Raw genomic sequence first — 23836 nt, 5'->3', positions numbered from 1 at the left:
GAGAGCCAAAAGATTTAGAGAGACATTCCACCGAAGTGGATAGATGGCAAACAGGCTAATGAAAAGATGATCAAGATCATTAATCATTAATGCAAATTAAACCACAACATAATACTACTATATACACGCTAGAAGGCCAAAATTAAAAAGACTGACCATAGCAGGTGCTCAGTGAACATGTGGGGCAATTCCAACTCTCATACGCTACTGGTGAGAATGTAAAGTGGTACAATCATTTGGAAAACATTTTGGCATTTCTTCCTTTTTTTTTAAACATCTTTATTGGAGTATAATTACTTTACATTGTTGTGTTAGTTGATGCTGTATAACAAAGTGAATCAGCTATATGTATACATATATCCTCATATACCCTCCCTCTTGCATCTCCCTCTGACTCTCCCTATCCCACCTCCCTAGGTGGACACAAAGCACCGAGCAGACCTCCCTGTGCTATGTGGCTTCTTTCCACTAGCTATCTATTTTACATTTGGTAGTGTATATATGTCAGTGACATACTCTCATTTCGTCTCAGCTTAACCTCCCCCCTCCCCATGTCCTCAAGTCCATTCTCCAGTAGGTCTGTGTCTTTATTCCCGTCCTGCCCCTAGGTTCTTCATAACCATTTTATATATTCCATATATATGTGTTAGCATACGGTATTTGTTTTCTTCTTTCTGACTTACTTCACTTTGTATGACAGACTCTAGGTCCATCCACCTCACTACAAATAACTCAATTTCATTTCTTTTTATGGCTGAGGAATATTCCATTGTATATATGTGCCACATATTCTTTATCCATTCATCTGTCGATAGACACTTAGGTTGCTTCCATGTCCTGACTATTGTAAATAGAGCTGCAATGAACATTTTGCTACATGACTCTTTTTGAATTATGGTTTTCTCAGGGTATATGCCCAGGAGTGGGAATACTGGGTCATACGGCAGTTCTATTTTTAGTTTATTAAGGAACCACCATACTGTTCTCCATAGTGGCTGTAACAAGTTACATTCCCACCAACACTGCAAGAGGGTTCCCTTTTCTCTACACCCCTTCCAGAATGTATTGTTGGTAGATTTTTTGAGGATGGCCAGTCTGACTGGTGTGAGGTAATACTTCACTGTAGTTTTGATTTGCATTTCGCTAATGATTAGCGATGTTGAGCATCCTTTCACCTATTTGTTGGCAATCTGTATATCTTCTTTAAAGAAATGTCTATTTAGTTCTTCTGCCCATTTCTGGATTGCATTGTTTGTTTTTTTTGATATTGAGCTGCTTATAAATTTTGGAGATTAATCTTTTGTCAGTTGCTTCATTTGCAAATATTTCTTCCATTCTGAGGGTTGTCTTTTGGTCTTGTTTATGGTTTCCTTTGCTGCACAAAAGCTTTGAAGTTTCATTAGGTTCCAGTTGTTTATTTTTGTTTTTATTTCCATTTCTCTAGGATGTGGGTCAAAAAGGATCTTGCTGTGATTTACGTCAGAGTGTTCTGCCTATGTTTTCCTCTAAGAGTTTTACAGTCTCTAGCCTTACATTTAGGTCTTTAATCCATTTTGAGTTTATTTTTGTGTATGGTGTTAGGGAGTGTTTTAATTTCATTCTTTTACATGTAGCTGTCCACTTTCTCCAGCACCACTTATTGAAGAGGCTGTCTTTTCTTCATTGTATATTCTTGCCTCCTTTATCAAAGATAAGGTGACCATATGTGCGTGGGTTTATCTCTGGGCTTTCTATCCTTTTCCATTGATCTGTATTTCTGTTTTCGTGCCAGTACCATACTGTCTTGATTACTGTAGCTTTGTAGTATATAGTCTGAAGCCAGGGAGCCTGATTCCTCCAGCTCCGTTTTTCTTTCTCAAGATTGCTTTTGCTATTCAGGTCTTTTGTGTTTCCATACAAATTGTGAAATTTTTTGTTCTAGTTGTGTGAAAAACGCCAGTGGTAGTTTGATAGGGATTACACTGAATTTGTAGATTGCTTTGGGTAGTAGACTCATCTTCACAATGTTGAATCTTCCAATCCAAGAATATGGAACCTCTCTCCATCTGTCTGTATCATCTTTAATTTCTTTCATCAGTGTCTTACAGTTTTCTGCATTCAGGTCTTTTGTCTCCCTAGGTAGGTTTATTCCTAGGTACTTTATTTTCTTTGTTGCAATGGTAAATTGGAGTGCTTGCTTAATTTCTCTTTCAGATTTTTCATTAGTGTATAGGAATGCAAGAGATTTCTGTGCATTAATTTTTATCCTACTACTTTACCAAATTCATTAATTAGCTCTAGTAGTTTTCAGGTAGCATCTTTAGGATTCTCTATGTATAGTATCATGTCATCTGCAAACAGTGACAGCTTTACTTCTTCTTTTCCGATTTGGATTCCTTTTATTTCTTTTTCTTCTCTGACTGCTATGGCTAAAACGTCCAAAACACTGTTGAATAATAGTGGTGAGAGTGGGCAACCTTGTCTTGTTCCTGATCTTAGTGGAAATGGTTTCAGTTTTTCACCATTGAGGATGATGTTGGTTGTGGGTTTGTCATACATGGCTTTTATTATGTTCAGATAAGTTTCCCCTATGCCTACTTTCTGGAGGGTTTTTTTATCATAAACGGGTGTTAAACTTTGTTGAAAGCTTTTTCTGCATCTACTGAGATGATCATATGGTTTTTATTCTTCAAATTGTTAATATGGTGTAACACATTGATTGATTTGCATGTATTGAAGAATCCTTGCATTCCTGGGATAAACTCCACTTGATCATGGTGTACGATCCTTATAATATGCTGTTGGATTCCGTTTGCTATTATTTTGTTAAGGATTTTTGCACCTATGTTCATCAGTGATATTGGCCTGTAGTTTTCTTTGTTTGTGACATCTTCATCTGGTTTTGGTATCAGGGTGATTGGTGGCCATGTAGAATGAGTTTGGGAGTGTTCCTCCCTCTGCTATATTTTGGAAGAGTTTGAGAAGGATAGGTGTTAGCTCTTCTCTAAATGTTTGATAGAATTCGCCTGTGAAGCCATCTGGTCCTGGCCTTTGGTTTGTTGGAAGATTTTTAATCACAGTTTCAATTTCAGTGCTTGTGATTGGTCTGTTTATATTTTCTATTTCTTCCTGGTTCAGTGTCGGAAGGTTGAGCATTTCTACGAATTTGTCCATTTCTTCCAGGTTGTCCATTTTATTGGCATAGAGTTGCTTGTAGTAATCTCTCATGATCCTTTGTATTTCTGCCATATCAGTTGTTACTTCTCCTTTTTCATTCCTAATTCTGTTGATTTGAGTCTTCTCCCTTGTTTTCTTGATGAGTCTGGCTAATGGTTTATCAATTTTGTTTATCTTCTCAAAGAACCAGCTTTTAGTTTTACTGATCTTTGCTATCGTTTCCTTCATTTATTTTTCACTTATTTCTGATCTGATCTTTATGATTTCTTTCCTTCTGCTAACTTTGGGTTTTTTTTAAATTCTTCTTTCTCTATTGCTTCAGATGTAAGGTTAGGTTGTTTATTTAAGATTTTTCCTGTTTTTTGAGGTAGGATTGTATTGCTATAAACTTCCCTCTTAGAACTGCTTTTGCTGCATCCCATAGGTTTTGGGCTGTCGTGTTTTCATCATCATTTGTTTCTAGTTATTTTTTGATTTCCTCTTTCATTTCTTCAGTGATCTCTTGGTTACTTAGTAGCATATTGTTTAGCCTTCATGTGTTTGTATTTTTTACGGTTTTTTTTCCTGTAATTGATATATGGTGTCATATCGCTGTGGTCGGAAGACACTTGACAGGATTTCAATTTTCTTAAATTTACCAAGGCTTGATTTGTGACCCAAGATATGATCTATCCTGGACAATGTTCCATGAGCAATTGAGAAGAAAGTGTATTCTGTTGTTTTTGGATGGAATGTCCTATAAATATCAATTAAGTCCATCTTGTTTAATGTATCATTTAAAGCTTGTGTTTTCTTATTTAGTTTCATTTTGGTTGATCTGTCCATTGGTGAAAGTGGACTGTTAAAGACCGTAGTATTATTGTGTTACTGTAGATTTCACCTTTTATGGCTGTTAGCATTTGGCTTATATATTGAGGTGCTCCTATGTTGGGTGCATAAATATTTACAACTGTTATATCTTCTTCTTGGATTGATCCCTTGATCATTATGTAGTGTCCTTCTTTGTCCCTTGTAGTAGTCTTTACTTTAAAGTGTATTTTGTCTGATATGAGAATTGCTACTCCAGCTTTCTTTTGATTCCATCTGCATGGAATATCTTTTTCCATCCCCTTAGTTTCAGTCTGTATGTGTTCCTAGGTCTGAAGTGGGTCTCTTGGAGACAGCATATATATGGGTCTTGTTTTTGTATCCATTTAGCCAGTCTATGTCTTTTGGTTGGAGCATTTAACCCATTTACATTTAAGGTAATTATTGATATGCATGTTCCTATTACCATTTTCTTAATTGTTTTGGGTTTGTTATTGTAGGTCTTTTCCTTCTCTTGTGTTTCCTACCTAGAGAAGTTCCTTTAGCATTTGCTGTAAAGCTGGTTTGGTGGGGTTGTATTCTCTTAGCTTTTGCTTCTCTGTAAAGGTTTTAATTTCTCCATCGAATCTGAATAAGATCCTAGCTGGGTAGAGTAATCTTGGTTGTAGGTTTTTCCCTTTCATCACTTTAAATATATTCTGCCACTCCCTTCTGGCTTGCAGAGTTTCTGCTGAAAGATCAGCTGTTAACCTTATAGGGATTCCCTTTTTATGTTAATTGTTGTTTTTTTGTTGTTGCTTTTAATATTTTTTCTTTGTATTTAATTTTTGATACTTTGATTAATATGTGTCTTGGTATGTTTCTCCTTGGATTCATCCTGTATGGGACTCTGTGCGTTTCCTGGACTTGACTATTTCCTTTCCCATAGTAGGAAAGTTTCAACTATAATCTCTTCAAATATTTTCTCAGTCCCTTTCTTTTTCTCTTCTTCTTCTGGGACCCCTATACTTGCCATGTTGGTACATTTCATGTTGTCCCAGAGGTCCCTGAGACTGTCTTCTATTATTTTTTCTTTATTCTGCTCTGTGGTAGTTAGTTCCACTCTTTTATCTTCCAGGTCACTTATTTGTTCTTCTGCCTCAGTAATTCTGCTATTGATTCCTTCTAGAGTATTTTTAATTTCATGTATTGTGTTGTTCATCATTGTTTGCTCTTTAGTTCTTCTAGGTCCTTGTTAAACGTTTCTTGTATTTTCTCCGTTCTATTTCCAAGATTGTAGATCGTTTTTACTATCATTACTCTGAATTCTTTTTCCGGTAGAGTACCTATTTCCTCTTCATTTGTTTGGTCTGGTGGGTTTTTACCTTGCTCCTTCATCTACTGCATATTTCTCTGTCTTCTCATTTTGCTTAACTTACTGTGTTTGGGGTCTCCTTTTCACAGGCTTTTACTCCTTTTTGTTGTTCTTGTTGTTTTTGGTGTCTACCCCCAGTGGCTAAGGTTGGCTCAGTGGGTTGTGTAGGCTTCCTTGTGGAGGGGACTGGTGCCTGTGTTCTGGTGGATGAGGCTGCATCTTGTCTTTCTGGTGGGCAGGACCATGTCCAGTGGTGTGTTTTGGGGTGTCTGTGACCTTATTATGATTTTAGGCAGCCTCTCTGCTAAATGGGTGGGGTTGTGTTCCTGTCTTGCTAGTTGTTTGGCATGGGGTGTCCAGCACTGGAGCTTGTTTGTCATTGAGTGGAGCTGGATCTTAGCGTGTGACAGAGATCTCTGGGAGACCTCTCTCTGACTGATATTACGTGGGGCTGGGAGGACGCTGTTGGTCCAATGTCCTGAACTCGGCTCTCCCACCTCAGAGGCTCAGGCCTGACATGCCGCCAGAGCACCAAGACCCTGTCAGCCACATGGCTGTCTGGAAGTCTGAGGTCTTTTGCCAGTGTTCAGTAGGTGTTCTGTAGGAGTTGTTCCACATGTAGATGTATTTTTGATGTATTTGTGTGGAGGAGGGTGATATCCACGTCTCACTCCTCCGCCATCTTGAAGGTCTCCTCCTAGGCAAACTTCTTAAATCCAGCATTTCTCAAAAAGTTAAGAAATACACCTACCATACAACTCAGCATTCACTTCTAGGTATTTATCTCAGAATACATAAAAGCATATGTCTACCCTAAAGCTTGTATATAAATTCTCATGGCAGCCTTATCTGTAATAGCCAAAACCTGGAAACAACCCAAACGCCCATCAAGAATTATTAAGCGGTTAAATAAACTGCAGTATATCCATACAACAGAATATAACTCAGCAATAAAAGGAACAGATTACTGATACGACATCATGTATGAGTCTCAAAATCATTAGGCTAAGTGAAAGAAGCCAGACCTCCCAAAGGTGTACATACTGTATGATTCCATTTATATAAAATTCTAGAAAATGAAAACTATTCTACAGTACAAAAAGCAGATGAGTAGTTGCCTGGGGCAAATGGTAGCTGGAGAGAGAAGAGAGGAAGGGATTACAATGGAACACAAAGAAAATGTTTAGTTTTGATCGATGTTATCTAGGTTGTGGTGATGATTTCATGAGTATATACACATGTCAAAACACATCAAATTGTACACTTTAAATATGTACAGTTTAGTTTATACTAATTTATACCTCAATAAAACTGTGGAAAAATACATATTTATGTTGGGAGATACTCCTTCATGGGTCTTTCAACTCCTAGATGTCTCTCTAGGTATGCCTAGTGGGCAATGTCCTGACTGCTCTTCACTTGGCCTTTTCTCAGGGTTGTATTTAACTTTGAGGTATAAGGTGAATCTCTCTCCAAGACAAAGAGCAGGCTTGATTACTGCTTTGGGCAGGTCCCCCAAATTCAGTGTTCCTCAGCAGTTATATATGTACCAAGCATCCATCTGGGCCCATGGCATCACTCCCATGGGACTTGAGAGCAAGGAGAACCAATACCAGGCTGATGCCCATGCTGTTTGCTGTAAGTAATGAAATCCTCTGTCTCTGACCCAGATGTTTCACACCTTACGTCAGCATCCACTAAAGAATAATAGGCTAGTTTTCAGCTTGTAAATAGGGCAAAATCAAATCCTAGACCCTGACAATATATACATAAATTTTGAACAAGGCTAAAGAATAGGATGTCAGAATGTAAAGTGGTGAGAAGTGACATGGAGGCTAAAAAGAAAGATATGGCCATAACTCATGGTAAATTAGAAGCTACTCAATTCATAGGTACAGTACTATTCTTCATGATTTATTTGCAATTTGTGCACATTTTCTCATTAAATATTTAATGAATAAATGAAAGAAATGATTCGACTTAAAGGTTAAGTAACCTAAGATCATACACTAATAAACGATGGAGAATGATTCAAATTCAGATCTAATATCTAAGTTCAAACTGTCAGCCACTGTTATGCTGTATCCATAAAAGGGCTTAAATGTATATTGTACAGTTTGGCCTCATCAGTGTAGATTACAGGGAATCATTTAAGGATTTTAAGCCAAGAAGCCATGGACTCCAAGGTAAGTGCCAAAAACACAACTTTGAATAACTTATGAAAGATGGATTAGAGACAAGAATAGTTTTAAAGAGAACACATAAGAGAATATTATAATAGTTCAATTGAGAGGTTCCAAATGCAGGGAGAGAAAATGAAAGAGCTGGAATTAAGAGTTGTTTAAAAAGAACTGAAAGGATTTAAAAAATTTAATTTGGAAGATGACAAATAGGGAATAACCTAAGATGACACCAAGGTTTCTAGCTTAGGTTACTGAGTGGGTATGGCACCATTTAATTAAGCTTGGGAATGGGAAGAGGGAAGGAAAAGGATTCCAATGGTGTTGAGTGCTACTTAATGCTGAAAATTTTATATTAAGTTTTTGCGTGAACACTTTAAGACTTAGATATTATTCTTAAGAGATGTTATTATTCTTATTTACACATGAGAAATAGTAAGATTAAATAACTAGTTTTGGTTCATATAAATGTCAGGATTGGATGTGAACATTCTCCTCTAACTCCAGAGACCATGTTCATTTCACTGTACCATAGTGTTTCTCTAAGAAGCAGATATTCTAACACAACATTGTAAATCAACTATACGTCAATTAAAAAAAAAAAGGTAGTTTTTTGCTGAACATCTGCCTGGTTTACATTTAAAGCACCTTGTGGACTTCCCTGGTGGTCCAGTGGTAAAGAATACACCTTCCAATGCAGGGGATGCGGGTTCAATGCCTGGTCGGGGAACTAAGATCCCACATGCCACGGGGCAACTAAGCCCACGTGCCACAACTATTGAGCTTGCTCATCTCGACGAGACAGGCCATGTGCTGCAATCTACAGAGCCCATGTGCCCTGGAGCCACAACTAGAAAGAGAAAACCTGCACATCACAACTAGAGAGAAACCTGAGCAGACTGCATGCCGTCATGAAAAGATCCCGCATGCCTCAACTAAGACCCAACACAGCCAAAACAAACAAACAAGAAAACAGCATCTTGTGTGCATTTAAAAACAAAGGTCTTGAGCTTGGAAGAAGAAAGCTGAAGAAAGGGACTCAAATATAGACAGAAAGCTAAAATCATGGAAATGGATGTGAACTAGAGTATGAACTGAGAGAAAAATCCTCAAGTTGGAACCTGGCATTTATGGTGCAGGCAAAGCAAGAGCAGACTAAGAAAAGTCTGAGAAAGAAGTCAAGAGGAGTAGAAGAGAATCCAGAAAAACTGTTATCTCAAAAGCCAGAGAAGTTTCCTCTAGTATTACACTAGAACACACACAGTTTTGATACTATTATGACTGTATTAATCCAGAAAGCTAAGAATGCCCTGATGCTGCTCTAATATTCATGCCTTGTTCATATAGTGATCTCTACACAGGAACCTATATGCAAGGAAAATAAAAAAAGAGACAGCAAAGTATCATTTTATCACTATCTGAATTAGTTTTAATTACCTCCTACAGAGAGTTCTTTGGTAAAAGTAGAGTTAGAAAACCAAGGCTTGAGTCCTAAATTGGAACTCATTCATTTCTTTAGATAAATCTTGGGATTAGCAGGCTCAGGCATATATTCAGAGGAAAATAAATGGGCAGATCTACAGAAATGGCTCAAGTCTAACTAGCTGTCTAACTTCCCAACAATTTGCTGGCAATAAAGATTCAAAATTAAATAGAGATGGGGCCCAGAATGCTGTTAGAAGTGCTCCCCCACCCCAAAAAATAAATCTTTAGATTCTGAGAATAATTTCAGGTTTAGTTGATCAGTAACTATGAGGTAATTTAAGATTGAGTAATAAGAAAAAAGTGAAATATATTTAGCAAGCCACTTTGTTAAAGCAGGTATTGAAACTGCCCTAAAAATATTTCCTACCTAAATATATGTACAAATATCAGACTTAGTTAACATTCAAAATTTGTAGATTTTACAGAGTTTCAGTTTTGTAGGAAAGCCTAAATGTTTACAAATAATTATAACCCGAGATTCAGTTATTCATATCTGGGAAAAACTTGTATACCTAGTAAATATTAAATAAATTTCAATGACAATATTTAGGAATAAATAAATAGTATTTAAAGTATTGACCTTGGGGACTTCCCTGGTGGTGCAGTGGTTGGGAATCTGCCTGCCAATGCATGGGCATGGGTTCGAGCCCTGGTCCAGGAAGATTCCACATGCTGTGGAGCAACTGGGCCCATGTGCCACAACTACTGAAGCCTGCGCGCCTAGAGCCCGTGCTCCACAACAAGAGAAGCCACCGCAATAAGAAGCCCACGCACTGCAATGAAGAGTAGCCCCCGCTCACCGCAACTAGAGAAAGCCCTTGCGCAGCAATGAAGATCCAACCCAGCCAAAAATAAACTAAAAAGAAAAAAGAAAAGACAACAGGTGTAAACGCATAAACTATGGTAAGAAGTAGTCTAGTATGGCCAGTGTACTCAGAGGAAAAGGTAGTTTGGACTAACAAATAGCATTGGGAAAATTGGATTTCCAAAACAAAAGATGAAAAGATTAGAATTTAGACCTCTACCTTACACCATCCACAAAATCAACTTAAAATGGATTAAAAACTTAGACAAAAGACCTGAAACTATAAAACTTCTAGAAGAAAACATAGGAGGGAAACTTCTCAGCATTGGTTTTGGCAAGGATTTCCTGGATATGACACCAAAAGAACAGCAATAAAAGCAAAAACAGACAAGTGAGACTACCGCAGACTCAAAATCTTCTGCATAGCGAAGCAAACAATCAGCAAAATGAAAACGCAAACTATGGAATAGGAGAAAATATTTGCAAACCAGGTATCTGATAAGGGGTTTAATGTCTAAAATATATAAGAAACTACAACTAAATAGCAACCCCCCCCAACCCTGCCTATAACCTGATTAAAATATGGGCAAGGACTAGACATTTCTCCAACAACAACACACAAATGGCGAACAGGAATAGGAAAAGGTGCTCAACATCACAAATCATCAGGGAAATGCAAAAACACAACAAGACAGCACCTCAAACCTGTAAGGATGGCTATAATAAAACAAAAATAAAACCTGAGAAAATAACAAGTGTTGGTGAGAATGTGGAGAAACTGGAATTCTTGTGTACTGTTGGTGGGAATGTAAAATGGTCCAGCTGCAATGGAAAACAGTATGGAGGTTCTTTAAAGAATTAAAAATAGAACTACCTTATGATCCATCAATACCTGATCATATATGAACTGCTATATATGATACCTAAATTGCTATATTCTATTACTTTCAGTCCAGCAAACTGACTACAAATGAACTGTAAGCCTACTTACCTAGCTTTGAAAATGGAAAATTTAATCTCTGGTTTACTGAAAATTATGTTCATTAATCAGCCATTATAGGATTGGAGGGATATAAAAATGTTTCACAAGGACTGTAACAAATAATGAAAAAAATTAGCCAATGCTATCTCAAGGAGCTGCCATTTCTAATCCCAAGAATATGATCAGAAGGACATTAAGAACATAGTAATTACAGATGAAGAGTCCAAATTTAATGACTTCTGAAGTATAATCATAGTCAGAGGAGACCACATGGTGAAACAGTTTTCACGTAAGCAAAATCAAGTTAGTCTTTATCTCTTCTTCCAAGGTATAGCACAAAATGTGACTTGAAATCAACATACCAGGTGGTGTATATCAGCTCCTCCTAAACTGCTCAAAATTGACTCTGAATCCCACATAAAAAATATAGAAAGAAATCCAAAATACATGATGAGTCTATTGTTCCAAATTCTACCTACATAAAATTTATTTTTTCATAATTACTTATAGTGGAAATCTAAAAACTTTTAAACTGAGAGTATACTATCTTCCATGCAAACATCTCAAAGTATCTACTAGAAATGACAGCAATTTATGTGTTTTTAATTTTTCTTTAATTTTGAAAAAAGTATTTTTATTTCATGAAAAAATCTGGTAAAAAAAGTCCCACTAAATTCCATTCAAATCACAGCTCTTCAATCACAAAATACTTCTCCACTGTCTATACAGTGCAAACATGCAATGTTGTTAATGAGATTACACTGAAGTTAACATGGTCTCTAGATGCTACTGTATAACTAACTAAAGTGAAATGAATTGTCTTTCATGAGACTCCTGCACCATCAAGAACATAAATATGTACTCCTGTCCAGAAACAAGAGGTATATTTTGTAGTGGATAGCAAAATCATTCTTAGTCATATCACCTAAACCTAACGCAACCAAGATTTAAATATTATTCAAGCTTTCAGCTTACAGTAAAAAAAACAAAAAAGAAAAAAAGAAAACTGAATTTTTAACTTGAGTGGAACTCTTAGAATATATATTACAAAATTCTGCATAGGCCTAATGGTGTCTTTGAATAAAACTACTCCGTTACTGGAGAACAATGAATGGGGAAAATGTTTCAGTTTCCATAAGGTTCTTACCTGTATAATGCATCATCAATCTCCACAGATTCTGTTGGCATATTGGGCAAATTTGTATTCACACTGAAAAAAGAAAACATAACTTATAAGGGCCAGTATGGCTATTCAATATTCATATTCTGTAATATAAAATTCAATTATACATGGGATCAGATTCACTAGTTACCAAAACAGGTTTTACAAACCAGATATATATTTTATTATTTACCACTTTATTTAGATTTTAAAAATAGATCAAGATTAAATTTACTGACTGCCTACCCTGTGTGTATTATAAAATTAGAGCCCATGGTTGATTTATTCTCAGGTGTTATTTATCAATGCTACATATATTCTGATGGATCTATATTTTAGCAATTTTATTTGGGTGCCCCATAAACCTTCTATAATATACACACTCAGAATTTACCATATAATGATATCTAAGCTTATTTCTATGTTTGACCTCTCCTCTGCCCTCCAGATTTTATGCATCTGCCAGAACAATATCTCTATTCTGATGTCTAACTAGTATCACAAACATAACAAGCCTCAAATAGAATTCAATTTCCCTTGCTTCATCTATTCTTCCCCAGTCTTTCCCAACTCACTTGGGACCACCAAGCAAATGATGCCACCATTTACTCACATGCTCAGGCCAAAAATCTAAGGATCTTAACTTGTTCCCTTATTTTCTCTCTCTGTGAGTGCTGTTAGTTCTACCTTCAAAAGGGATCTCAAATCTGATCACTTCTCACTATTTCAGTCAATACAATCTCAGGCCAAATCATCATCATATCTCATCTGAACTACTTCAAAGGCGTCCTAACTATTCTATTTCTATTGCCCTTCCCTTTAATTTATTTTCCATCTAACAGACTAAAACATTTAGAATGTAGTCAGACATTACTCCTAACTTAGAATTATGCTTCAGTAAGTTTTCTTTATCCTTAGAACAAAATTCAAACACCTTAGCATACATAATAGGGCCTTTATGTATGTCTCCCAGTTACCTGTCCAACCTCAACGCCCACACCTCTCCCTCTTGCTCACTATCTTCAGCTACACTGGCCTACTTGACGGTTCTCAAAAAGCCAGGCTTGCTATCACTTCAGTGTTTTTATACTTGCTATTCCCTTTGTTTCAAAGTTCTTCCTTCAGATCTCTGAATAACTGACTCTTACCATTTAAGCCTCTATTAAAATATTGCTTCACAAACATCACATAGACCATTCGGGATCACCCTATTGAAACTGAGCATGACACTGTGGGGCCTTCCCTGGGACAGATTTCCCCTCCCCACTTGTTTGTACAAAAGTTTTAGTCTCCTAGGCTTTCCCCGAGTTCCAAAGAGCAAATTTAATCAGAGAGGTGAGAAAATGTAGGAACAAAGGAAAGCAGTCAAAGTAATAACAGTTTAGCCATAAAACAAAGTCAAGGACCTTTTGTTGTCTTGCAGAGGCTAAAACTCCCACCAGGTGGACGAAGTTAACTGTGTGCTGAACTGCTGATCAGTTGGAACCTGAAGGTTGATGACTGAGTTTCCAAAAACATCACCCTGTTACCTCACCATCAAGCAATCAGAGAACTGAGCATGGATCACACACCCCACGACCCTCTCCCTCAGACTTCTTTAAAAACCCTTCCCTGAGGGCTTCCCTGGTGGCACAGTAGTTGAGAATCTGCCTGCCAATGCAGGGGACACAGGTTCGAGCCCTGGTCTGGGAGGATCCCACATGCCACGGAGCAACTAAGCCCATGAGCCACAACTACTGAGCCTGCGCGTCTGGAGCCTGTGCTCCGCAACGGGAGAGGCCACGACAGTGAGAGGCCCCCACTCGCCGCAACTAGAGAAAGCCCTCGCACAGAAACGAAGACCCAACACAGCCAAATAAATAAATAAATAAATAAATTAAAAAAAAAAAAAAAAAAAAAAAAAACCCTTCCCTGAAAGCCAAGGGCGAGTTTCTGTCTTTTCAGCATGAGCTGCCCATTCTCTTTGCTTGGCCCTGCAGTAAACTGTACTTTTCTTCACCATTACCTGGTGTCAGGAGATTGGCTTTGGTGTGCATTGGGAAAGCAGACCAAGTTTGGTTTGGTAACACAATCAACGAAGTGGCTCCCTAACTTGTTAACCTGCTGTATTTTCTTCAAATCATTAACTATGTATTTTTTTCATTATCATTAAGTATCATCTGCCTTCCCCTATAGAATATATGATCCATTAGGAATTCACTACTGTATTCCAAATCCCTAAAACAGTACCTGGCATTTAATAACAAGAGCAAACATGTGTCACACACTGCTTTAAGCGTTTTAGATGTACTAACTCAGTTAACCCTTTCAACAACTTTATGAGATAGACACTATTACTATCTCTATTGAACAGAGGAAAAAACCTGAGACTGACAGAGATTAACTTAAATAATATGCCCATGGTCACAGAGCAGGTAAATGGCAGAGCCCTGAATCTAATCAGTCTAGCTCCTGACAACCACATTATACTGCCTACTGCCTCTCACAGTAGGCATGATGAAAGCACTAAAAAAAAAAAAAAATCTGTTAAATGAATTTAAAAAATTAAAAAAAGTTTAAACATACTAGTGTAACAAGACACAAAGTGATGTATCATTTACTGCAGTTCATTCCAATTTTTTCACAGCATGGCACAGAAAGAAAAATGATAATAGGTAAACACTGGGAAACAGAAATAGTTCCTGGCCAGAGGGAACCAGCTGGGACATTTGGGCCTGAGCCACGGTGACAGCTAAGATCAATATCATCTTGGCAAAACTGTGATCCATTCTAGGTTTTAGGAAGCTCTAATTATCAATTACAGGATTCTAAAAACAACGTGAAAGCACAAAATTCAGTTTTGGGAACTTATTTTCTAGGCCTGCTGTTGCTATACAAGCCAAAGGATTTGAAAATATAATATCAAAATGTGACTATTTCTGTTATCAAATATTGATTAGATGATCAAGTGATATCAGCTTCTAGCTAATAAAAACACACAAATACACAATATACCGTGGCACTGTAACAAAAATTTTTATTACAGCTTTCTTATCCCTGGTATACTTTCAGTAGCTATCTTCCTTGCATGGAGGGCAATAGTCTAGGGGGTAAAGCTCTTAAGTAAACATGAGAAGAGCATTACATTCTAACCAGTTCTGTCACGTAATGATACAACTGGCACCTACCTTTCAGAAAGTTCTGCCTTACTGGAATATTTCAAAAATCATCCTTATGATAAGGTCTACATGGCGATCAAAAATGCTTTAAATAAGGGGAGGTTTTGTTTGTATTGCATAATATCTCCCAAGTAAATTTGGCAACGCTGGCAATGGCAGGCAATACCATGGTACCAAAAGCATCCCTTCAGTCTGAAGCTGGTGAAAATGCTACAGGTTTGTGAACATTCACATTAGCTCCAAATCAAATATGCTCCACTTTTATCTTTGGCATATTGTATTCTGGTAGTGGGCAGAATGTAACTATCCGCTTTATTAATTACGAAATGATTGAAACAGGAACTACACGCACATTTCCCCTCTATTTTTGCCGGAATGGGTAAAGACGTGAACCTCAACACCAACTGGGAAATAAGAATGGGTAACTCGTGTTTTTTTTCCTGGATTTATTTTTCTTTCTTTCTTTCTTTTTAAAGTGCAGTCAACAGAGGCCTCAGAGTGTCCTGACTACCACTGATTCATTATTACCAAGTTCCCTCTGGTAATAGTTTTCAAAGGAGGATCTCAGCGGAGGACAGCGCACAGCAGAGCTTAGCTTTCACTTTATCGAAAGGAGGGAAGGTGTCCGGCACTAGGTCTGGGAAGCTCACACCGAGCGACTCGGACCAGAACTCCCCGCCGGAGCCCCTCCCTCCCCTCCACGTCCGGTGACTGGGAGGAAGGAGGATGGGAGACCCCAACCAGAACTGAGAAAGCGCTGAAAGGGGCGATAAGTGGGCTTTTTCCTCAGCGAAGCCGGCAATCGCAGAGGCCGGAGCCCACGCCGCCACACCCACACCGCGCGCTCCCCTAGCCGCCCAGGGCCGGCTCTGGCCAGCCCCGCGGCCTCTCTCGCGCTCCCTGCCCGCCTTAGGGGGGAGAAGCAGAAAGCCGGCCCCTGGGTCCTGCCCGCCACGCCTTGCTTCTTCGCGCCCACACACGTCCTCTCACCTGCCGGCCCCCCAGGAGGAGCAGGACGCCTCTTCCCCCTGACGTGCGGCCACCAGCTGGGAGCCCTCCATCGCCTCCTGAGACGCAGCCGCTGCTGGATACTGGGAGGCAGGGAAGGGGGCAGGACCGTGAGGTCAAGGGGCGGGCGGTGACGTCACCGGAGGGGGCGGGCCTGGGGGAGCGCGCAGCCCGGCGGCGCCTTCCCGTCAAGCCCAGAGGCGTCCTGGCTTCCGGTTTGGGTGTGGTCGTGGAGTGGGCTTTGCTGCAGGTGATTGCAGGGAATGGACTGTTGCGAGTGGGGTCTGGCAGATGTAAACCGAACCAAAACACTGAAGGTACGAGTCACCTACCAAACACAGAGGATTCCAGTGGCCAGCGAAGTGATGGGATTGCATAGCAAAATCCTTAAGAGTTTTGTAGCAGGAAGAAGAAACCCCTTCATTTTATACTTTAAAAAACCCCGAAGGCTAGTAATAAGTAGCTCCGGATTTCCAGTCTGGGATTCCATTTTAAGGCGTTACACGTTTAACAAATAATTTTGGACGTCTACTACGTGTCAAGCACTGTCACAAATTTGAATCGTGATTTTATGAGCTATGAATGGCATATGGCATCCAGGTTGCCCCCTTCACTTTGTGAGGGACAGAAATTTACGGTTGGTGTGACTTGCCAGATTAAGTACCTGAACATATGTGTAAGGACCTCTCATCTAATTCCCTTTCCATTGACTCCCCTTTCACTTTTCTTGGAAAACAACAAGAATTAGTGTGACTCAAATAATATTACGATTTATCTTTCATTCTAAATAAGTGTATGTTTGGAGAAATGTCTGTAGGATTTTAAAACTGACAAATACTTTGACTATATATTTATATTATCTGTAATGTATGATATTTTTACTTAGAATTTCTTCCCATTCTGGTGTGGAGAGAGGGTCCAGGCAAAAGGGCATTATCCTTTGTGCCTCTATTCTCTTTTCAACTTGAACATCTCCAAATACCTGGAAACTTCATATTGCTCACCTATGCCATCATTCAGATTTCTCAATCAAGTTGTGTACCTTTTCTACATAATCATGAAAATGAACTTGGTCTGTGTCCCATTCTTTCAATGTTCTGCTCTAGGACTGGACTTATCCCCTATCTTCTCTCTTTATTCTAAAATTAATAGATATAAATATCTTTGAAAGGTTCGCTCTGCAAATAACACCAGTTTCTCTCCTAATTTCATTTCCCTGTTTCTTTCCTTCTTAAATATTTATTGAATGCCTGTTAAACATTAGGGCCTAATGACTAGATGATGATTAGGTGATAGAGATACAGTGATCCCTGATTTCATCAGTCTCATTGTGGGAAGGCAAAAAAATGGAAAATAAATGAAAAATAACATTAGAAAGTAAATACGATGAAGAAAACTTTATAAGGTGAAGAAAGAGACTTGGGGAGGAGGAGAGAGACAATTTTAGACATAGTAGTCAAAGGTGGCCTATTTGAAGAAGTGACATTTGAGCTAAAACCCTAAGTGATGTGAGTCCTGTGAATATCTAGCAGAAGAGCATTCTAGACTGAGGGAAAATCAAGTGTACCCTTTAAATTTTTTCTTTTTTGAGATTTGTCACCTTCTGGTGTATGTTTGTTTATTTGTAAATTGCCTCTCTACCTTTAAAAGAGACTGGTCTTTTCCTGGAGAAGGAGATTCAGAGTGTGAGGAGGAATTTGATGGGAGGGAAAATCTCCATTGCTGGCTTCGAAAAGGGAGGGGGGCACATAGAAAGGAATGGGAATGGCCTCTAGGGGCTTACAGTGGCCTGCAGCTTCCAGCCAATAAGGAGAAGGGGACCTTGGCCAGCTGCAAGGAACTAAATTTGGTCAACACCTACATGACCTTGGAAGAAAACCCCAAATTCCAGATCACAGCAGGTCTGCTAGTACCTTGATTTCAACTTTGTGAGGCCCTGGGCAGAGAACCCAGCTGTGATGGGCCCACAGTTATGACCTTAGAACTGTGAGCTAATAAATTTGTGTTGTTTTAAGCCACTATGTTTACAGTAAGTTGTTATACAGCAATAGAAAATGAATATACTGAATATTATCTAAGACCCACATTTTTCCACATTTTAACTTCCTTGAAATTGCAATGTATTTTTTTCTTTTTTATCAGTACAGAAAATAATGGTGTTCTTAAAATTGAGGTCATGATAGATTTGGTGAAGTATAGTGTGAATTATTTCAAACAAACAATATAACAGATACCCAGATTTAACAGATTTTAGTGTATTCTTACATTTTCAAAATGGGGAAGAAAATTGGAATATCACTAGACTTTTCACAGTGAAACTTTTGCCAGAAGAAAGTGGAACAACATATTTTGGGTACTCAAGGGACAAAGCACGCACTAAGGATTTATATCCAGCAAAACTAACTCTCACGTACAAAGGGTATAAACTATTATCAACACTTGATATGATATCAATATTTGATGAGACTATCATTTTCATGAGCCCTTCCTGGAGAATTACTAGAGAATGAGAGTCAGACAACGAAAATGATGAGAAAAACATTGACCTAAGGATTGGTTCAAGTTCTTTATGGAAAATCATAATCTGTTGTGTGTAATTAATTCTTTATTACTAATTCTCCTGAGTTCTGTCACCTTAACTTTTGAGTTTTTCTATTTTCTTCCCAGCTTTATCAAGATATAATTGACAAATAAAATTGTAAGATACTTAAAGTGTGCAATGTGATGATCTGATATACGTATACAGTGTGAAAGGATTCCTTCCATAGAATTAATTTTGTTTTTCTAATTCTGAATCATGTTGTTCTTTCATACCTTGTATTTTCTTAATGTCGTTTAGCTAGTTTAAAAATATTAACTTTCAGTTTTGTTCTATTTTGTGACTCATCTTTGAGGCATACTTTCATTATCTGTAATGATGATGTTATACTCCTTATTCTCTCTCTCTCTCTCTCTCTCTCTCTCTCTCTCTTTTTTGTGGTACGCGGGCCTCTCACTGTTGTGGCCTCTCCCATTGCGGAGCACAGGCTCCGGACGCGCAGGCTCAGCGGCCATGGCTCACGGGCCCAGCCGCTCTGCGGCATGTGGGATCTTCCCGGACTGGGACACGAACCCATGTCCCCTGCATCGGCAGGCGGACTCTCAACCACTGTGCCACCAGGGAAGCCCTATTCTCTCTTTTTTGATAATAATTTTGTATAGTATTTGAACTTGATACTTTTTGGCAGCTCAGTTTTATGTGAAATTACTGTTCTTTAACTTTTAGCATGAGGCAGGCTTCCTAGTCCAATAAGACTACATCCATCAGAAACAAAACTGTATTCCGAGAATGTCAGGTTTCTGGCTCATTGCAAGGAGGGAGGCCACATTCCATGGAGCCCACCATGGGATGCCTCATCAAACAAAGGAAAAGGTAGGTTTATTATAGGAATTTGGGGAAGTGTAGAATTTAGGAGAAATTAAAACGAAGTAGTATTTTGATAGACTCAAAAGAAAGGAAGGATGTATGTAAAGGGGTCTACCTTAGGTCTGGACTGTAACATGGACCCTGTTTTTTTGGAAGCTACAGAGTCAAAGTAGGTGAGGAATGTGTCCACAAACCCCTTTTCTGAAGTTCTGGAAGTAGAGGCTGTTTCTCTATCACATAACTCAGATCATCTAGCCAAGAATGGGATATTTCAATCTTAATGAAAGATTTCAAAGAGCAAGTTTTTTGACAATCTATGATTTTATAGAAAAGAGTTCTCTGTGAGTAAAAAAAGCAGCAGTTACTCATAGTGGGGGTTTTTGGTGACACTACAGCATGTTCTTGGGAGAAATATTATTTTCTGTTAACTTTACAGCTGGCTTTATCTGTGTTTATTATCTATACCTGATGAATGGCAAAGCAGATTTTTACTTTCTTAGTCCAAGCTCATTTTTACTTTCTCACAGTTTTCAGGAAAACTTTTCTAACACCAGAGAGCTCCTTTTTTATTGCTTTGGTGTAGTGCTGAAAAATATGGTGGCTTGATTTCTGTGATTTCCTTCATTTCTGTTGTCCCTGTGCTGCATGTGTTTATATGTGTGTATGTATGTATGAATGCATAGTTACATTCTCAAGGCATAGTACAATAATTTTATTTTAAAATCTTTATTTTGGGTAATTTTAGATTTACAGAAAATTTGCAAAGGTAAAACAATTTCTGTATATACTTCACTCAGCTTCCTCTAATGATAACATCTTACATAACCATGTTCCATTTGTCAAAACTAAGAAATTAATACTGGTACAATACTATTAACTAGCTACATACTTTATCTGGATTTCACCAGTTTTTCACTAATGCTCTTTTTCCTGTATGGATCCAATCCAGGATACCACAATACATTTAGAATTGCCCCATCTTGATCATCATGTAAGTGTACATTGTAATGAATATCTTCCTGAAATTTTATGTACAAATTGGATTTCTGCAAATTAAATAGTTCACATCATAAATTATAAAGATAATAAATAACATCTATATTGGGTTTTATAATTACAGAGGCTATTTACATGCATTTTTCACTTCATTCTCCTAAGTTATTGACTATTAGCACAGAAAGGATATTTAGCAGTCACCTCAGTATACAACCCTATTGCTTTACAGAGGATGAATCAAAGAGGTAAAGAGTTTAAATGTCTTGGATAAATTCACATCATTACAAGTACAGAGCCACGACTAGCTTCATCCCTTGTTGAGTATTTCTCTAGTATATTATACCCAGATCCCAACAATTGGAATACCTCTTCCGTGACTATCATAAAGAATAGGAAGTACTACGTCCTGAGGTCAGGCCTTCATGAACATGGTTGGAAAGCAGCCAACCTCCTGAGTTTTGAAGCAGGCTTCTTTGTCCAAAGATGTTGCAGTAACATTTGAACTGGCTTGAAGCTGATTATTACAGACTATTTAGAAGAACCTAGAGGGAATTCCTTTGCGAAGGAAATAAACCTTTTCAAAATGTGAATAATTATCATCATAAGTGGTCTATGAATTAGGATATATGCATATCACATTTTCCTGAAATATTTTTTAAAAATTGCCCATAGAGCAATAAAAAGACAAGTCATTGTAGGTTAACGATTGAAATATATTTTTCAAGACACTTTATTGTTTGATTTAACTGCTTATGCAACAGTGACTAGAGATAAAATATAATAAATCATGCTCCTAAGTTTAACCTTCTTCTAATATTGGTAGAAAACAGATGACAAACCTGAAAATCCCTAAGTGAGACTTCATGTTTTTGTGTCTTTCCAGGCAATATGCTGTAAATGCATCTGGATGTGCCCTAATTGGATGATAAAGGCACCTCAACCCCTTTATGGAAGAGGATGCCCAGAGCCCTACTCCAAAGATGAATTCAGCCACAGTCACTGTTCACCACAGACTCAAACTATACAATCCAATTTCACATCTTTTTTCTTGACTGAAACAATGTTCAGATCATCTCCCTTCTCATCTTCGGCTTGTTTTCTCATCTTTAGTTTGGCAGCCAGCACCTCTAGCCTGGAGGCATCAAACTTCAGCACACACCAGAATCTCCTGGCCTGCCTATTAAAGCAGATTGTTGGACCCCCACTAGCATTTATGCTTCAGTATGCTTGGGTAGGGGCTGAGAATTTGCATTTCTGACAAGTTCCCTGGTGATCTGTGCGCTGCTAGACCTAGGACCAAATTTTGCGCTGCTCTAACTCATTCTTTGGGCTACCTCTAAACCTCCTTTCAGTACGGCTTTCCTTATTGCGTTCTGGACTGCACCGATCTTTGTGTTAGTCTTTTGTTTCTGTTGCTTAGTTTATTTGCAGTCCCATTCCTCTTGTCTCTGATGTCATTTTATACTCTGGATCCTGCCTTTAGACATGCCTTATATTTACCATTGCAAGGTAATAGAAAAAGAATTAGTAATTTTTGCTACAGAAAATGTTTGTGATTGGCTTTTCTAGCAAAGATAACTGGGATATATGTTTACAGAGGGAGATAAGTATGGAGATAGAGAAAACGTTAGTATGGAATTCTGTCACATAAATGTGCAAGGCGTCATAAAATCTGAGGGAAGCAGTGAAGGAGAATACAATCCTGTTGATAATGTGGTTAAGGTTATTGTATACTGAGTACTTGTAATTAAGGTTTCTACACAAATATAAGTAGCCCCATTATCTCATATAAAAGCACAATCGCGTAATACTCCCGAGTAGATGAAGTTGAAGACTTCAGATACAGCTAAGAAAAACTAGGAAGCTGGGTAAATGGAGAACTGTTCCTATAATCAACTATCAGTAGGAATGAGAAATAGAAAATGGCTTTACAACCAACCAGCAGGAATCCAAGAAAGCCTGAACCTACACTCAGGTCCGCTAGCTTCTGAATCCTGTCCAACAGTTGGTCACTGATTTCCTTTTCAATGGTGTAGTGCCTAGAGGCACAGCTATTTGCAACATCTTCTTTGCCAGTGATGGCATTCTAGAGAGACCTTCATCACTTACAATTCGTTGTAGGTCTATAAACATTCTTGTGGGGACATACTAGACAACACTGTTCTCACTGAAGAAGGTATTGAAAGAGTCATCTCTCACAATCCTCTTATCACTGGGCTTTGGGTGGAACGCTGGATTTTATATTCCAGGAAATAGAGCTCCCAGCAGCTATTTCTATTCTGGACACTAACCTCACCAATGTGATTAAGGTTGTGTTAATGCAGGGTGGTAGAAACAGGAAGCAGAGGTGAGGGAATAGATACTGAGTCCAGGTTATCATCTCCAATAAGGTAGGAAGAGAGATATCTCATTTAATAATTAGTAAAATGACAAGTTTAGAATAAACATACTCTAAAGATTCTTTATTGTCAATTAAGATAATATTAAGTAACAATGGCAGCAACAACAAATTACCTGCATGAATCCTCAGCCCTCTGCTGGTGAGATTTCATGTTTAGTTCCAAATGTTGAGCAATTCTGGATGAAAGGAATAGGCAAGAAATAGATTTGCCTACCACCAAGTTTCGTGGATAGATCTGGTGATTGCTTCAAAATGGGAGATGCTCCCATCACTTTTAATACTTCTACTGAACAGAAATGATGGTCATTGATGACATCTAATCACAGCTTCTCTTTAGTCATTCAAATTGTTGAAAGACAGGTTGACAGACATCATACTCCTTCTTTCTTGGTAAGAGATCTCTCTTCTTTCTTGTTAAGAGAATATCAATTTTGTTCACACATAAGGCTGCCATGAGCTTCATGGGAGACTAGATTTCTCCCTAACCCTAGATACTGAGTTACGATTGGTCTAAAATAGTCAAAATCCCAATCTCCTTAGAGTTGACTGGTTTAGGCATTGACATGTTAGGCAGCTCAGGATAATAAGTGAGAGGTAGTCCTATGGATGGGTTTCTGAAGAAAATTCTCCTTGTTGATAAGAATAGACACATCATGGAAATATTCCCTTTTGTGTCTTTGGACTCACTCTGTGAGGATATGCCTCCTGCAGCCGTTTCAGGTTTTTCCTGGCCAAAATGGACAAGCCTGAGATAAAAAAACTGATATAGTGCATATGCCAAAATCCTAAATTTCCCGGAACTCTGAGTCAGCTAATCTCTGGAATGCTTGTTATGTGAAATAGTTTCTTTTTGTTTAAGCCATTTTTAATTGGGTTTCTCATTCTTCTAGCTTAAAGCATCCTAATTGATAAAGGTAGTATTTCTCACCATTACTG

The 23836-nt window shown here is 38.2% G+C and overlaps 1 protein-coding gene across 1 annotated transcript in view; it reads right to left on the bottom strand.

Annotated features, from left to right (window-relative positions):
- Nucleotides 1-16179, bottom strand: part of UBA6 (ubiquitin like modifier activating enzyme 6) — a 92211-nt gene extending 76032 nt beyond the window's left edge. The window contains exons 1-2 of the mRNA XM_060108982.1: nucleotides 16080-16179; nucleotides 11917-11979 (exon numbers count right to left, since the gene is read on the bottom strand). Coding sequence (XP_059964965.1) covers nucleotides 11917-11979; nucleotides 16080-16150 — 134 coding nt within the window. The 5' untranslated portion in view covers nucleotides 16151-16179. The remainder of the gene's footprint in view (nucleotides 1-11916; nucleotides 11980-16079) is intronic.
- Between the last annotated feature and the right edge of the window lie 7657 nt (nucleotides 16180-23836).

Source organism: Mesoplodon densirostris, chromosome 1 (assembly GCF_025265405.1).
Source record: "Mesoplodon densirostris isolate mMesDen1 chromosome 1, mMesDen1 primary haplotype, whole genome shotgun sequence".
NCBI lineage: Eukaryota > Metazoa > Chordata > Mammalia > Artiodactyla > Ziphiidae > Mesoplodon > Mesoplodon densirostris.
Note: the sequence above shows the minus strand (reverse complement) of the source record. Positions and strands in the feature narration are given on the sequence as shown.